Consider the following 16,786-nt stretch of genomic DNA (forward strand, 5'->3'; position numbering starts at 1 on the left):
CCTTCTCCAGCAGAGAAGAGCTGAGGAGACACCGGAGGTCATGCAGCAGTGAGCTTGCTGAATGCTCATTGAACCAGAGGCTGCTCTATGCGTATTACAGGCCTTGCCTTGATCCACCTTTTATGACAACCCTAGGTGCTGTCACTCCTGTAGGTGAAAAACACGAGCTCAGGGAGCTATAGTGACTCACCCAAGGTAACAAGGCTAGAAAGTGGTAGAGCTGGGCCCCAAAACCGTCTGAAAGATGACATTACTATCCTAGCAGAATGTGATGTCCTGATTCCCAGCAGGCAGTCACTGAGACCCTGCTCTGTGCCAGATGCTGTGGTAGATGGTGAAGATGCCAAGACTATGCTGGGATGGGTATAACAGTTACAAGGTCCAGAACAGCACAGGAGAGAATGTTGAATGCTCTCAGGACTTCTTGGAAGAGGGGATAGTCTGAGTTGTATCAGCCGCTTCCTAGGTGGACAAGTGGAGGTAAGGTGCTTCAAGCAGAGAAAATAAAGAGCATGGGAAATAGCACAGAGATTTGGAGTATTCTGGTGTACTTAAGGATGGTAAACAGAATCTTTCCTGGTGCAGGAAAGATGAGGTGGGCTGGAGCTGGAAAGGTCTGCAGGGGCTGGATCAGGGAGGACCAATGGTTCTGGGCTAGGGAGGGTGTGTGAGCAAGGCCAAGGGCTAGAATGGAAACAAAGCTGCTTGGAAGGCCACCTGGCTCCTATGGAGCATAGGTTGGAGGATTCAGGGGTTGGCAGGAGAGGAGACACAGTTATATATATAGTTAGACACTCTGTTCTAGTCTCTGCCTGTATTCCCTGAGCACTTGTTTGGCCACAAGTCACGCAGATGTTCCCATGGTGGTGTATAGGAGACAGACACTGCAGCAAATGTTTTTGGTGCCTCTGTTGAGGCAGGCATTGTGCCAGGCACTGGGACAGAGACAAAGATGAGGAAGATACTGTCCCTTCCAAAAGACAACCAGGAGAAAGAGACACCTTGTGAGCAACTTAGGGTGCCAAGTGCTGAGGAAAATGTGTGTCCAGGGCACCAGGGAGCAGAGAGGACAGATTACTCTGACTCTGTCTGGACAGTCTTTCAAGGAGGTGAGAATTGAATTGGGTCTTAAACATGAGTAGTTCACTTCACGGTCAAGGGGGAAGGGAGGGCACCGCATTCCAAGCAGATAGAAGATCATATGCAAAGACACAAAAGAAGATAGGAGGGTATTTGGGGAAAAGTTTCCCTAGATACGGATGGAATCTGGGTTATCTGGTGGGGAATAGTAGCCCAAGAAGCCAGTAAGGACCAGTCTAACTTTCAGATTGAAATGTTTGGGCATTAAGACGGAGTAGGAAGTCACTAAACAGAGGAGTGTTATGATACGGTCTCTGCTTTTAAAGAGACAGTGGGTGCCAGTGGGAGAAACTGGAGGCAGGAGACAAATGAGGAGACAGGTAAAATAGACCAGCAAAGAATGAAGAGGTCTGACCTTGAGCCGTGGCAGTAGGAAAAGAAAGACAACGCTTCCTTTCCTGACCCTAGAGTTGGCTTTTAGAGTTGTTTCCCTTCATGGGCCAGGCACATAACTAGACATGGCAATTTGTTGTGACAGGACCTGGGATTCCAAAAGAAAGCTCTCTCTTGGGACTGGTGACTTGAAGACACAGCCTTCCTCTGTGTGTTGAGGTGGGGGATGGGAGGACTGGCATGCCATTACGCAAAAAGGGAGATCTAATGTGTACCAGCCATAAATTCCATGATTCAAAGGCACATGAACACTCAGAGCCTCAATTTCCTCATCTCTAAAAAGGGAGATCATATCACTTATTTTGTGTTAACTCATATGTTTGTTCATTAGTTTGTGTATTCATTCAACAATTATTTATGGAGTACTTACCACGTACCATATAGTGTGTGCTAGGTGCTGGAGATGCAGTGATGAACAATATAGAATCGACCTCTCTTGCCCTCAGAGAGCTTGCTGTGAGGATAAATGAAATAACCCTATCAACTATAAAGCGCTACCCCAGTCTCATTTTCCTACTTCTTTTCTCCATTAAGATTGTAATCGGTTTTACTCTTGACTTCTTCATTTTCTAATCTCTATATTCTCGAGCAAGTCACTTCCCCTTTCCAGAGGATTCCTTACTCATATTCAGCTCAGAGTCTAGGCATGGCTGTAACTACAAAAGGAAGGAATACTTTTCTGAAAGAAAAAGTTTCTAGGGGAGACTTCACTCCAGAGAGGAAATAGTAGCAGATAAAGTCGAGAAATCCTAAGCACGCATACCTTTCTTTAGTAGGTATCCCTTCCAGTTTTTCTCCACCCACTCTTTTCATATTCCATCCCTATTCCCTGTCTTTCTTAGCTGCGGTCCCTTTAAATGCGCTTCTCTGGGTAATCTAGGCGGTGGGGCAGAAAGCGCGTTTCTCCTCGGGATTGAATATTAAGTAGTTTGTCCATTTCGGGCTGCCGTCCTGCAGGTCCGCCATATTGTCTGCTGAAGCTGCCGCCGAAGCTGCCGCCGCCAAGTAGGAGCGAGCGGGGCCGCGATGGGTGAGTAAGGATACCAGGCAGTTGGGGTCTCGGGCTGAGGTAGTCTTGGGGTTTGGGGTCTGGCGAGAGCCTGTCTCCAGTCGGCCGAGGATGTCTTGAATTCCATACAAATAGGTTTGAGGGGAGAAGGCAGGCTGGGAGTGTCGCTCAGGCCAGTTTGGGGCTGGGTTAGGGCCCATGCGGGGAGCAGTCTTTGGGGGCTGGTTCCAGGAACACCTTGCCTCTCCTGTAGCCCCCACGTGGTGACCCTGAGCCGGATCCCACGCGTTCCTGGAGGCTAGAAAGGGTTCGACCCCCGGCCTGCGCAAAGCCTGTAGCTGGGGGCCGGGCTCCCGGTGTCAGGCCCTGGTGGCGCTTAAGGGAGCCTTCTCCAGGCGTGTTTGACCGACGCGCATCTTAACTGGATTCACTGGCTCCCGTGAACTCAGGGAAATCCTGCCTACGTCGCAGAGAGAGCCCTCTGGCGAAGGGACGCCAGGTGAACCAGCTCCAGGCCTGTAACTAGGGGCAGCCATGCTGAAGGCAGCTTGGGCCGCTGAAGGCCGGGAGAACTTACCGAGCCGAGGCGGAAATGGGGTGGTTCGGTTGGGTTCAGAGTGACAGCCGTTGTAGTGGTAGAAAACCAGTGCCAAGACCTTGTGGCCATATATAGGTCGGGGACTTTAGGTTTCTGGGCCCATCCCCGGTTAGGAGAAAAGGAGAGACCTGTTGCTCTTTCTAAAGGGACTCTGGCTAGCCAGGCCTGTGCTCAGAGATAATATGATGGCGGAGTCTTTGGACTTAGGGACAGAACCATCAGTGGTACTTCCAGTCCAGCAATAAAAACTATTAACTTTGCTAAGCTTTTTCTATGTGCAGGCATTGTTCTGATTGCTTTATTGTCACGTTTTATTTAATATGCACAACTTAGTGAGATAGATACTACTGTTATCCCTGTTTTACAGATAAGGAGGCTGAGGCTTAGAGAGGTAAAGTAACTTACCCAAGGTCACACAGTCAGCTTAAACCAGGGTGATCACTCCAGAGCCCTAGTTTATAGCTGCTGTTCTTTATGGCCTGGCCCCCTAGTGGTTGTGCTGGAAAAGGGGAAAAGAAAGCTTTTAACCCTGGGCAGAGTTGTAAAGGTGTTTTGTTTTGTTTTGATTTGTTTTTGCTAGTGGGCCCACTCTGAAATCTTTAATCTGAAAGAAACTGAAAAATTCCAAAGTGAATTGCTAACCCCAGCTATTTGTGTGTGTGTGTGTGTGTGTGTGTGTTGGAGGTGAGGGAGATAAATGAGATTCTGGGATTGAGTTTTGTAAGCTCCCTGATCCTGAGGAAACATAAATTATTCCCTTGAACTTCAAGGCAATTACTAGATCTGGTATTATAATCCTGCCTGCTACCTCCTAGCTATCATCCAGAGAAGTCACTTAAATGTCAAATGCAGTAACGCATATGGAAAGCATCTAGCGCAGTCCACAATAAATGTTATTTTCCTTCCTTTCTGAGCCTTCCTTTTCTCATCTCTAGAAAGAGGGGAGGGGGCAGTGTTATCATCGAGGTGTTTGAGAACTAAATAAGATACCACAGTGTTTGCAGACAGTAAGGGCTGTATAAATATCAGAACAGATTCTTTTCCACCTTCAGTAATGTTAGTTTCTTTCCCTTAAGCACTCCGGTTTCCAGAATCCTCTATTAAGAATGATAGGCCTGTCTTTGTAACTGCAGCTTTTTGTATCAATGAAAATTTCTGAGGGCTTTTATATTACAGATTTTGTATTGGCCTTCAATTTCAGGAATACTGGTGCCTCAAAGGGAAGGAGCTAATGTTTAGTTTATTAAGCCCAGTGAAATAAGTTTGGCAGTTAATTACTCATTTTTTTACAGATTGGGAAACTACCTCAGAGAATATAACACAGCTAGTAAGCAGCAAAGCCAGAAGTGGGATTCTTACCCATTTTGCTGCACATAAACCTCTAAGAAGACTTAAGGTGTGATTAAAGTTAGTCCTTTTCTGGTAACCTTTGAAATGAAAGTTCTTCCGTAGAGCAACAAACTGACTGGGGTCCTGAAAGGCATTTTTAGTCTAGCGTCAGGCAGCCTCCCCTTTTCTCTGCAGCTCCGTTTCTGGTACCTCCCCCTGCCTCACCTTGCACGTTGTCTTTCTAAACACCCAGCTACTGATGTTTTTGTTCTGTGGGGTTTTTTCAGGGAGGGTTGTTTTTTGTTTTGTTTTTTTCTCTGATCATTATACCACAGGGGTGATCCTTATATTTGATCCTAACATCAAATCTGAGGTTCTTTGGGTTATCCCCATTTATAAATGAGTGAACAGGGCTTGAGATTAGGTGACTAATCCAAGGCTGATAATCTGGGCCCTAGTGCTGGGGACACTGACATGACCTGCGCCACACCTCCCCGAATCTAGAACCTGCTGTTTTGCATTACCTCTTAGGCATATTCTCTTCAAGCTCTGGCCCATATCCTATACTATTTCGCATGCACCAAACTTGACTAGCCTTAACACACTTTGTAGTGATTTCACTGCTGTTAGGAGCCCTGTGGGAGTGATGCTTGCAGCTCTAGAAGTTAGTTTTTCTAATCCTCCCTAGCAGAGACCACAGCCTCTCAAGACTAAGTCTTGACAGATACTGGTTGTTTTATCTCTATTCCTGCCATCCTGCTAATCAGGAATCTGGCAGCATCTTCCCAGCCCCACCGGGTGGGTCTTGATTAATATAAACTCTAAACCAGTCATTGTAAATTCTATCTCCCTAAGCAGTGATCAATTTAGGCATGGGCATGTGATGCAGATCTGGCTAATTAGATGTGAGGGGAAGCCTGGAGGACTTCTGGAAAAGCCTTTCTTGTTTAAAAGAAATTTGGCAGGTTTTTTTTTTCCAACTTATAATTTAACCAAGCTATGTGTGTGAGCTTCAAAAAAAAAAAGAGAGATGAGAAAGCTATAATAATAACCAACACTTGTATAGAACTTGCTATGTGCTAGACACTAAGTACTGTAATACTAATTCACTTAATTATCAGATTCTCACATTCTAAGTTGAAAAAACTGAAGCACAGAGAGGTTCGGTATCTTGCACAAGGTCAGAGCTTACTAGCTCTAGAGGACTGCTTAGGTAGTATGGTTCTAACCAAAATAAGGGCTTCTAAGGGCAGTATTCTGCCTCAGGAAAGGAAAGAGCCCTTTTCTGACGCTGAAATTGCCATTAGCGATGCTGGGATCATGAGGCAGAATTCATAAATAAGAACAGGCAGTTCTAAGGGTGAGGGAAGACAAGATGGAAAGAACCTGAACTCTTCATGATCTTTTTGAAATTGTCCTGTCACTGGGGCTCAACTAGGATACTGAAGGCTGCTTTAGTTTGCTTTGGGCTGCAAGTAACAAAACCTTTCTGATAACCCCTCCAGGTCAGGAAGGCACTAAATTGAGAAGGCACTAAACTAAGTGTCCCACAAGCATCAAACACACTCCCCCTTTCTGGCATGCCTTTCCTGCATTTTTTTTTAATTGAAATATAGTTGATTCACAATGCTGTGTTAGTTTCAAGAGTACAGCAAAATGATTCAGATTGTGTGTGTATATATATATGTGTGTATATATATATATATATATATATATATATATATATATATATATATATATATGTTTTCAGATTCTTTTCCATTATAGGTTATTACAAGATATTGAATATAGTTCTTTGTGCTGTACAGCAGGTCCTTGTTTATCTGTTTTATGTATGGTAGTGTGTATCTGTTAATCCTAAACTCCTGATTTATCCCTCCCTTCAAACTTTCTGCATTTTTGTTGACAGTGGAACCATTGGCCCAGACACTAGGGCATAAGATAAAAATCTTACCCATCTTTGGTTCCTTATTCTTTTCTTCCCTTTCTGTATTGGCAGTTGTTGGATGCTGTGTGATCCTGTTACTGATGTCGTCCCTAAATTGCTTCGTGTTGGTTTTTGTCACAACATAGTCTCACAGAGCCTATAAATTCTGTGGTCTTGAACCTTGATGAGTCTCAGGCTCCTTGACATGAAAATATGGATAATACTATTTATTAATGTTGATAGTGAAGATTCAGTAAAATACTAGATACCAAAAAATATTGTAGATTGTCAAGGTGGTGTTATTTCAGGAGCCCTCTGAATCTGTCCTACAGCCTCCTCTACCATTACCATTTGTGCTATAGCAGTGTTGCTAAAACACTCACCTGATCCCTATCACTGTACTCCTTAGCTTAGGAACTTTCGTGGACTCCTTATGGTCTACAGGATAAAATCATAACCCATAGGGTCAGGTATTCAAGGCCTTCCTGTTGACTGTACTAGTCTTACTCCATTTAATGTTTATCCACATATGCTGCATTCTACTCAGACCACCTTCTTGGTATGTACTTCAGCATTCCTGATAGAGAAAATGACCTAAGCAGTCTCTTCCCCACCCATCCTTTCCTTTGGAAATCTTGCCTCTTTTACAAGATCTAGTTTAAATGCTACCTTCTTCATGGACCTTTCCCAAATACATTCTTTATGCTTTCCAAACTGGAAGTAAGATATCCTTCTGAATTCTGTAGCACTTTGTTCTTGCCTTTCATGTAACCCTTTTCATATTTTATCTTGTGTTATAGTTATTTCATTCTGTAATATAATTAGATCTTTGACCAGTTACTTAATCTCCAGAGCCCTATTTTCCTCATCTCTTAAAATAGGAATAATAGTATCCGCCTCACAGGAGTGTTAGGGTGATTAAATGAGCTAATGTTTGTGAAGTATTTTAGCATCGTGTTTAGTACACAGTAAGTACTCAATAAATGATAACTAACTGCTGTTAGTCGATCAGTGAACAAATAAAGTACTTAGTGTCAGGCCATGTGCTAAATATTAAATATAAAGGATTAATCCATCTTTTAGGAGAAGGCAGAAACATATTATGAATACTTGTCAGAAATACATTTTTAGGACAGGCAGGCAACACTTACTCGTTAATTTCAGCAAATGTTTACTGAATGCCTACTATATGCCAGCAACTGTCTAGGGCCTGGAAATACAGTGGTGAACAAAACAGACAAAAATATATCTTTCTAGTGAAATCCCAGAATTTAAATTCTAATGAGTGATTGAGTAAAATCAACCAGATGGACACTGGCAGGACACCTAGAGAGTCCCACACAATTGGTGAGCTCCAGCCAGTTGTTGCCATGGAGGAATGTAGGTCTAGTGTTGCCTTATTGCATAATTTCCCATCCCTTTCCACAGCCCCTCTGCCCCTTGAGAGGTTGTAAATCTGGATTTTCATATGATTTCATAATGAATTAAATATTTAAAAAGTTAACTTTTAAAATCTAAAAACATCGACTTAAATAAAAATAGATTTTTTTAAAGAAAGAAATAAAATCTGAAAACATTAAGCTAACCAAAGATAGACTATTTGAGGCCAAATATAGCCCAAGAACCACCTGTCTTATTTATAAATTTTGTCTAATTAATATTCTATGTATTTTAACTATTTCTTAAGCAGTCTATGTATTTTACCAAATTCTGTGTGTTAAAAAAATTTTTTTTAAGATGAAGACAAGCATTTTTACATGTCTTGCTGATCATGATATCATTGTACATTCAGTAAGTATTCTTTTTAAGCATATTATACATTTGGAGTAAGATGCACAAGAGATTATAAGTCCATATTTTAAATAATCTAGTAGATAATTTAAAATCTTTGGCTAACTTAGATCTATTAGCTGGTCATTATGTTATTTTATTTTGTTTTATTTTGACATGGCAGGTGAAATTCTGATAATTAGGAGTCTTACTTCCAGAGACATCAGCTTTGCTGTTTCTTTGTTCCTCTTGCTTGCATTATTAACATTATCCTCCATTCAGTTTCTTCATAGGACTCTAAGCTATTTACCTTATAAATGTTAATTTAGTTAAAACTAGATAACTTGTAAATCCATTTAACTAGGCACACAAACTACAGTGTGATGCAGTATGTTAAATGTGAATGAATGAGTATCTTCACCTGCTTGGGATAACTTCCTTCAGGAAAACTTGGCCATCTGACCAACAGATAAAAGTTGCCAGTATTAATAGGCTAATATCAATGAAGTCTTATTAATATATATTAGTATATATTACATGTCTTAATATATTCATTTCTATATTAGTAAACACACACACATATATATGTTTTTCTTCCCACATCCCTATTGATTTTGTGTCACATGCTTTGGAGGCCAATATAAAATGAGAAGTATTTGGCGTGGGGCAGTCCACAGTGCTAAGGGGGTCCACCCCAGCCTAGGGGAATTGGGGAAGGCCTTTAAGCTAATGAGACCTGACCTGTGGATAGGAGTTGTCAGTGACAGGATGGGAATGATTACTTCACAAGCAAAAGGTTTGTTGGCTAGATGGATTGGTAGAATGAGGGGAATGATATTTGGACCTTATCCTGATGACAGTGAAATACCATTGAAAGGTTTCAGTCTCATGACATGATCAAATTTATTTATTTATATTTATTATATTTCTTGGACTGCTGGGGAGAATGAATTAAATTGCAATAGAATTCCAACCTGCAGGTTCTTGAATTAGTTCTTAAGTAGTAGTGTGGTCATCCTAGTAAGAGATGTTGATGGTGATTGAGGTGGTAATAGAGAATAAGAGAGTTAGATATTTGAATTGGCAGGGCTTGGTTATTAATTTCACCTGGAGGCTGAAGCAGGCGTGGGGAGAGTGGAATTAAGCATGACACCTAGGGCTCTTGCCTTGAGCAGCAGAGTGGATAGTGATGCCATTAAATGAGTTGAGTTTAAATTTGGATATTTTAAGGTATCCCTTTTTAACTCCAAGAAAAGGTATCCAGAAAACAAATGGATATAGAAGTCTGGAGCTCAAGAGTAGGGTCTGGGGATGGAGATAGAGGATTATTATCTATTTATCTCTATATGGTAACTAAAACCATGGGAATCACTGGTAGGACCTATGAAAAGTAAGTATCATGAGAGATAGGCTGAAAAGAGAAACCCAAGGTACATCAGCTTTAATGTGCAGGAAGAAGGGTATCAGTAGCCATAATCTGAAGAAAACAAGGAGTGACTGATGTCTAATAAACCAGTGGAAAAGAGTTTCAAGAAGAAGGAAATGGCTGTCAAGATTGAGTGCTGCCAAGAGGGCCAGCAAAATAAGGACTGAGAAAGTCTACTGAGTTTAGCATCATGCACTTGATCAGTGTCTTCACCAAAAACAGTTTTGATGGCATGGAAGCAAATTGGAGTGGACTAAGAAATGAGAGGAGTGGCAAACCGTTTGGAGAAATTTGGCATTAAGAGAAAAGGAACAGGTTAATAGGCTCTTATAAAGTCTAGGTAAGAGATTATGAAGATCTGAATTAGGGCATTGGCAGTAGGAATGGAGAATAAAAGACAAGAGACAGAGTCTAGAAATAATTAGGAAATAAAGCCCATCATTCTTAGTGATTGGATATGGGGATAAGGGAAAAGAAATTGTCAAAGGTGACCCAAGTTTCTGGCTTGAAAAGCTGAGAATATATTGGTACAGATTCCTAATCCCTTATATCAGTATTTCCTCAGCCTTTCAGTTCATTATCACCTTTAAGAAGCTTTTTTAGACATTTTTTTCCCCTAATTCATCTTTCCCGTGGAATTTTAATACACAGAAATACTCTATATCTTTTTATGTACTGTAACTGTGCTTTATACATAAAAAGAGTAAGCATAAAGCTTGCTTTTTATTCAGTGCAAGGTTAAGAATGACTAAACAAGATTTTTAAGTTAAAAATTAAATTAAAAACCTATTTATATTTAAGTTTATAGCTGTATTTGCTGAGTATCTTCAATGTAGTTTACTTACATAAATTGTAAGGTATCATATTGCATATGTAAATTAGCATTTATAAATACATAAACAATGTAATTGAAATTTTAGAAATCCTTTAAAGCTCTTCATTTTCCAGAAAAAGCAAAACAGTAGAAAAAAATTTCTTAAAATTATTTTTAGTAAACTTTTGGTTTTTTGTTTTGTTTCTGTTTTTAGTAAACGTTTTAACTTTTGTTTGATATGAGAATATAACTAGCTGCTAGGTAGTCATTCAGATATTATTAGCATTTTTCTTTTTAGCACTTGGCATAATTAATCAGGACATTTTAATTTATAGAATTAAATAATAAAATGTAAACTTTTAGTTTAATTACTAAAGCCTGTGTCACACACAAAAAACACTGAGGATCAAACATAAATAACATCCACAGGGCATGACAGGCAAGCACAGTCCACGTCTTGTCACATGACTTTCAAGAGTCAGCCGTCAGTTCAGAGAGTCTCTCAGTCTTCCTCTTGAAAGGCCATCTATTTGCCATAGCTCTGTAGTACAGTTCTTGCATACTTTTTGTCTGCCTTTCATGAAGTCGGTGTCAGTGTTGCTCATGTAATACTCAAGAAAACCCAACAAGAAAAATGACATACTAAGGCATTATAGGGAATTGAGACCTTTCAGAGTAGGAGCTGAGAAGAAAAGGAAATACCATTGGTTGTCAGCATTTAGGCCCTAGACACTTTCACATTACCTTATCAGTCATACTGGGCTGTAAAGTTTATTATTCTCATTTTGTAGATAATGGAAGCAGAGATTCAAAATAGTGGGTGGTTTGCCCATGGTTATGAAGTTGGGACCCAGCTCACCTGAATTCCAAATCGGTGCTCTTTCCCCCTACATTATATTGGAAGGAGTTGACAGAATTTGAGGCGCAACGTTGAGTGTCTGTTCATAGCATGTCTCATGGGGACAGAAAGTATTCCCTTTGTATGGCCTCTCAATCTGGTGCTTCTCCATATTGTCCTGGGCTCTTCGTACATAGGGCCTCAGAAGATTGCCTCACAATTCTAGCTTCTTCTTTTTGGATTAATATATAGGTTAGAGAAATCCTGCTTTTAATTTTTAAGAAGGGCTGTTGGAAAAGTCCTTTCTTTGTATTACCAAAAGTTAAATGAAGAAGAGCTAATCAGAGGGATTTGTGTAATTCAGCCTACAGACAGTGCAGAACCCTCCTTGTCGAAAGACTGGGGATGGAGGGACATAGTGCTGCAGAGTAGGAGCCAGAAGTTCATTGTTAGATCTCAGAGGCGTTTTGCTTGTGGAACTTTGTATTTATACGTCCCTAACCAAACTGGTCTTATTCCTCAAACCAACCTTGGGGTTTCTGATCTCTGATCTTTGCTCCTGGCGACCTGCTCTCCCTCCTCACCCCATTACCTTCAAAAATATTAACAATCTAGCCTTCAAAGACCATTTCAGAGATCACCACACAGTAAAAATAGTTCTCACTTTGACCCTCTGATGTCATTGCACACTTAGATTATCTTTTTTTTCATGCTGTGAGTCTAAACTAGGTTGTAAAGCTTCCTGAAGGCAGAAACTTTTGCAAAGTGCCTGGCACACACATTTTATTAAATGCATAATAAATCATTTGTCTATTTGCGTCAATTTGGAGATAACCATTTGGATTTTCCTTTTTCATCTTGATTCCTTGAACAGTGTGAGTGTTTGGGAGATACTCAATGAGTGCTTTGGCTTTGGCTTTGGCTTAAATGGAAGTTGAGTTCTTTGGTTTCCCTACTTTAAATCATTTTAACTCCTTGTAGTACCTAGTGGTTGTGGCAGTGGGATGTCCCTTGGAAAGCAAGAGCCTCCAGATTCTGCAGTCTAAAAGGGATATTTGGAAATTTTCTTCTGGAGAAATTGGACTGTAGCTATGCTGGTTCTCTCCTGTCTCTCACCACCCTCCATTCCCCATTCCTAGATCTGAGCATTGCATTTATATATAGACAGGCCAAAAGGACTAGTAAATCCTCGGAGAGAATTAGGATTAGAAAACTGGGACTGTCAACTTTATCTGGTTGATCCAGAACCTCAGTGTACCATACTTCACTTAGGCCCTGAGCTTCGAATATAAAGTTGTGTGTTCAGGAGATAGTTTTCCCCAAGTGATCTATTAGCTAAACCTAGTTTATAAGATTTTAACTTTTTTTCCCAGAGTGATCACTCTCCAGCCCAGTGATCACCACTTCAGATCCTTTGGAAAACTGAAGTTTAAAATGTTGGGATAGAATATTTGAGAGCCCTGTGAGGATCTGCCAGAATATGAGCAGCCTTATTGTGGCCCCATTGTGGACTAACCCAGTTGTCCATAGAGGAGTCTCTCCCATTGTCTTGGTGATTGGCAGTTCTGACACGCTTGCAAATAACACCCTGAGAGAGCCTCACGCTGTCAGACCTGTTTCATACTGTTTTCTTGTTTACAGTATTTCCTGGTCATGAAGCTCTGAGAGAAGTGTGAAAAGCTATTACCAAACCTAGTCCTACCTTACCAGCACAACATTTCACTATTTACAAAGTACTTTCATGTGTATTCTAATTTGATCTTCAGTATAACTCTGAGGTAGATAGGGTAAGGGTAGGAAAATTGAGATGCAGGTAAGTGACATCCAAGGTTGTACACTTGTTAAGGAGCAAGACCAGAAGTCAGATTGTCTGACTTTGTAGATCCTTTCACCAATACCACGCTGTTCCCAACGTGCCTGTTAATGGTTCATCCAGCACAGCTGCCTTCCTGTAGCCTAGGTATTTCTTTTTAATATAAACCCTTGGAGATACTCTGCCCATTCACATAATGTTGAACATTTTAAAAAGATTTAAAAAAAAGATTTTCAAACCCTACACCAGACTGAAATAGCATTCACCTCAGCTCATCCTGTTTCCCTCAACTTTGTATTAACGCAGCTGCCACCACTACCAGTTACTCCCTCCCTCCTGCACGCGCGTGCACACAAACACACACACACACGATGAGGGGGGGCTTTAAAAACAAGAACAGATAGAGTTAACTCACAGTTGTTTTTGTTTCTCCTTTGAAGTGACAAATAGCCATCAAACGACTACCTAGCTACCTGCCAGTCCCTACAATTTTCTACTTTCTTTCATATCTGTGTTGGTATCATCTGATATTTGTATTCCCTGTTCCTGGCAAGAACTGGACCACATCTCATTTGAGGGATTGAGTCAGGCAATGGATAGGATGGTAGAATCCAAGAGGGAACACTGATACTTCTAAGAAATAACAAAGGAGTCCACTGTAGCTAGTATGTTGTTAAGTAAAGTATATGTAATGGAGAGAGCGTTGGCTTTAGTCAGAAAGATCTGGATTAGAGTCTTCCATTTATTAGCTGCGTCCTTTGCAAGTTATGCCTCAGTTTCCTCACTTCTGAAATGGGGATGCTGTATAAGTTTAGACTAAAAACTAAGCAAAATTGTTACTAAGTCATTACCAATGAAATTTGAATTTTCCCTGGGAACATCCCTCTCTAGAGGTTAGAGATTGACTTTGGCAGTTTCAAAAGGGAAATCTTGGCTTTCAGTCTGGATTTAGTAGATAAAAACTTTTCACCATGCGCAGAGACTTTGGAAAGAGTTCTGAACTGAATTTGAGAAGACTGCTTCACATCTAGCAGTGAGGACACAGATGTATGATTTTCTTGGTAGGAGCATCAGGATCCTTGCCTGCCTCAGTGCTTGACGGAGGTCTCCTAGCAGGATATAGAAATAAGTAACTTGACACAGGAAAGGAACTTATATACCAAAATAGTTTGTTAGTTTAATAGATTGGTTCAATTATTTAAAAAACTTTGAAGGCATCTCAATTCATGCTAAATTCGTTAAGAAAGGACTTGTGTATTCTGGGTCAGGGTTTCGTAAGTAGCAGAGCAGCTGCCTCGAGATCTATTGATAGTCAGCCCTTGACATAAGGGTTAAAAAAAGGGGGGGAAAAGAAAAAGGACTTGTGTGGGGAGAGGGCATAGCTCAAGTGGTAGAGCACATGCTTAGCATGCACGAGGTCCTGGGTTCAATACCCAGTACCTCCATTTAAAAAAGTAAATAAATCTAATTACTCCCCCTCCCCTCCAAATAAACTTGTGTAAATCACTGGTTTATTTTGATTATTCTAATATGCTACTGCTATATATAATGCCTAAAAAGAATAGGTATGCATCTTCAAAAGAATGAAGCTAACCTCTTGCCTTACACCGTATATAAAAATTAACTCTGGATCAAAGACTTAAATGTAAACAGCTAAAACTATTAAACTTTTTAAAGAAAACATAGGAGGTAAATCTTCATGACCTTGGATTAGGCAGGGTTTTTAGATGTGACACCAAAAGTGTAAGCAACCTCCCAACCCAAAAAGAATAAATTGGACTTAGTCAGAATTTAAGGTTTTTGTGCTTCAAAGGACACCATCATGGATAATGAGAATTATGTAAGTCCTCATTCATATTGCTTTATTTGGCTGACAGGTAGCTGACATGTCAAAATGCAACTCAGTTTTAATAATTAAGTGATTCTCTGGGTCCTGCTTATCTGCATTCATCTTTCCCCATTTTCTGTACAAATTTGTATATTCCTATTCCAGATTTTTGGGTTTTGTATTTTTTGTTGAATTTATTGTAAACCACTTCAGATCCTTTGGAAAACTGGAGTTTAAGATGTTGGAAAGAACCTTTGAGAGTATGTATATGTTGTGCACTGTGCTGTAGATTCTTGCTCTGAAAGATTTAATGGTCTAGAATGAGAGGTGATAAGTTGTGAACTAAAACAGGGTCATTGGAGGTTGTCAGTAGGAACCAATTTACAGTAACAGGTGTCAAAGATAAACAAAGCCGGAGACAAAGTGGTCTAAGGACAGATTTTAACCAGTAATATGCTATTGCAATAGAGCAAAGTATGAACTGATTTCAACTTTGATTTGTACAAAGGTAACTGGGTGCTTTAAAGAAAGGACGAGGGAATGGGGGAAGTTGTAAGGGGGAGATTAGTAAAGTCAGGGAAATGAAAAATTACAGAATGTGAGGAAGGGGGTTGGTCCGTGTGAAACCCACCTGGGTTTGCTACTGGTGCTTGTTGAAGGCAGTCTCCTATCCTCCCACAGAGCCCTGGGAGACAGCGACCCTATTTTCAAGCATTGGCTCAAACAGTAAATTTGTTTGGCAGCCTTGAGATTTCCTGAGGCAGGCACTTTATGGGGGGCTAGAGTCATCTAGTGATGTGACCTTGAGCTGTTAGAAACCATGTTCATGTTTTGTTCAAATCTTTATAGGCCAAGGTTGAAGCCTAGTTGAGAAAGGGCTCAGAGGAGCCGGGAGAGCTTGGTTAAGGGGAGAATCTTTGGCACAGGTAAAAATCAATTTATCAGTCTGTTGTCTGTGGGAAAGAGAAGGTTCGTGGCTGATTCTAAAAGCAGATGAATGGTAATTGCATTAACTCTGAACTAGAGAAGATAGAAGAAACTGGTTTATGGAGAGAGACAGTGAAGTGGAGACAGCCAGTAGGTATTTGGAAATACACTTAACAGGCAGAGGTGGTGAAAACAGAGATTTGGTACTTGGTATAAAAGTGGAGGTTGAAGCTAAGGGAGATCACTTGGGAAGGGGGCTGCTTCTGCTGAGAAGACCAAAGGTAGAATTTTGATACACACTGACATTGAGAGATTGGCATTGGAGAAGGAACACAGTATGAAACCTGAGAAGGAGTGGTTGGAAAGGTAAGAGGACTGGGAGAGTGTGTTGCCAGAATCATGGGTAGAGTTTCAAGAAAGCAAAAGTGATCCTCAGTGACAAATTAGAAACTCAATTAGAATGAATACTAACAAGGTCATTGGATTTAGCTGTCTAAAATGTCTTTTTCTGAGCCGACTATGTCCTACAGTTTTACTGAGTGCTTTATTCAGTTTTCATATCAATTCTGGAGGAAACCTGTGGTTTCTGGGTTTCTAGTAAGAAATCCTCCTAAAAATCTGCTTTTGGAAGTTCTGCTCCATTCCAGTCATAAGGAAGTTTCCTTTGCTGTACACGTCTTCCCTTATCTTACACTTACAGGCAAACACTTGTTAAGCAACTATTATAGCTAAGCCTTGTGTCTGGGACAGTGTATGTATTCAGTAAGTATTAAATCGATGGTTGAACAATGATTCATTCAACAAATATTTGTGTATCTATATCATAGATGCTGGGGGGTGTTTTGTGTTTGTGGAGCTTACAACAAAAGTTTTTGTAGAACTTACACATCCTATGGAGAACAGGTATAGATTGTAAATAGTGTAATGAAGGAAATAAAACAGGTGTCCTGACAAAAGTAAAGTAACATACGTTG

General features: G+C 40.5%; 1 protein-coding gene across 2 annotated transcripts in view; it reads left to right on the forward strand.

Annotated features, from left to right (window-relative positions):
* Positions 1–2,446: 2,446 nt before the first annotated feature.
* The window catches only part of KPNA6 (karyopherin subunit alpha 6), a 39,683-nt gene continuing 25,343 nt past the window's right edge, over positions 2,447–16,786 (forward strand). The window contains exon 1 of one of the 2 annotated variants that reach the window (XM_006176194.3): positions 2,447–2,563. In XM_006176194.3, coding sequence (XP_006176256.1) covers positions 2,560–2,563 — 4 coding nt within the window. In that variant the 5' untranslated portion in view covers positions 2,447–2,559. Of the gene's footprint in view, positions 2,564–3,021; positions 3,042–16,786 lie in introns of those variants that run through there. The other variant, XM_032495799.1, reaches the window with a different exon arrangement.

This window comes from Camelus ferus, chromosome 13, assembly GCF_009834535.1.
Source record: "Camelus ferus isolate YT-003-E chromosome 13, BCGSAC_Cfer_1.0, whole genome shotgun sequence".
NCBI lineage: Eukaryota > Metazoa > Chordata > Mammalia > Artiodactyla > Camelidae > Camelus > Camelus ferus.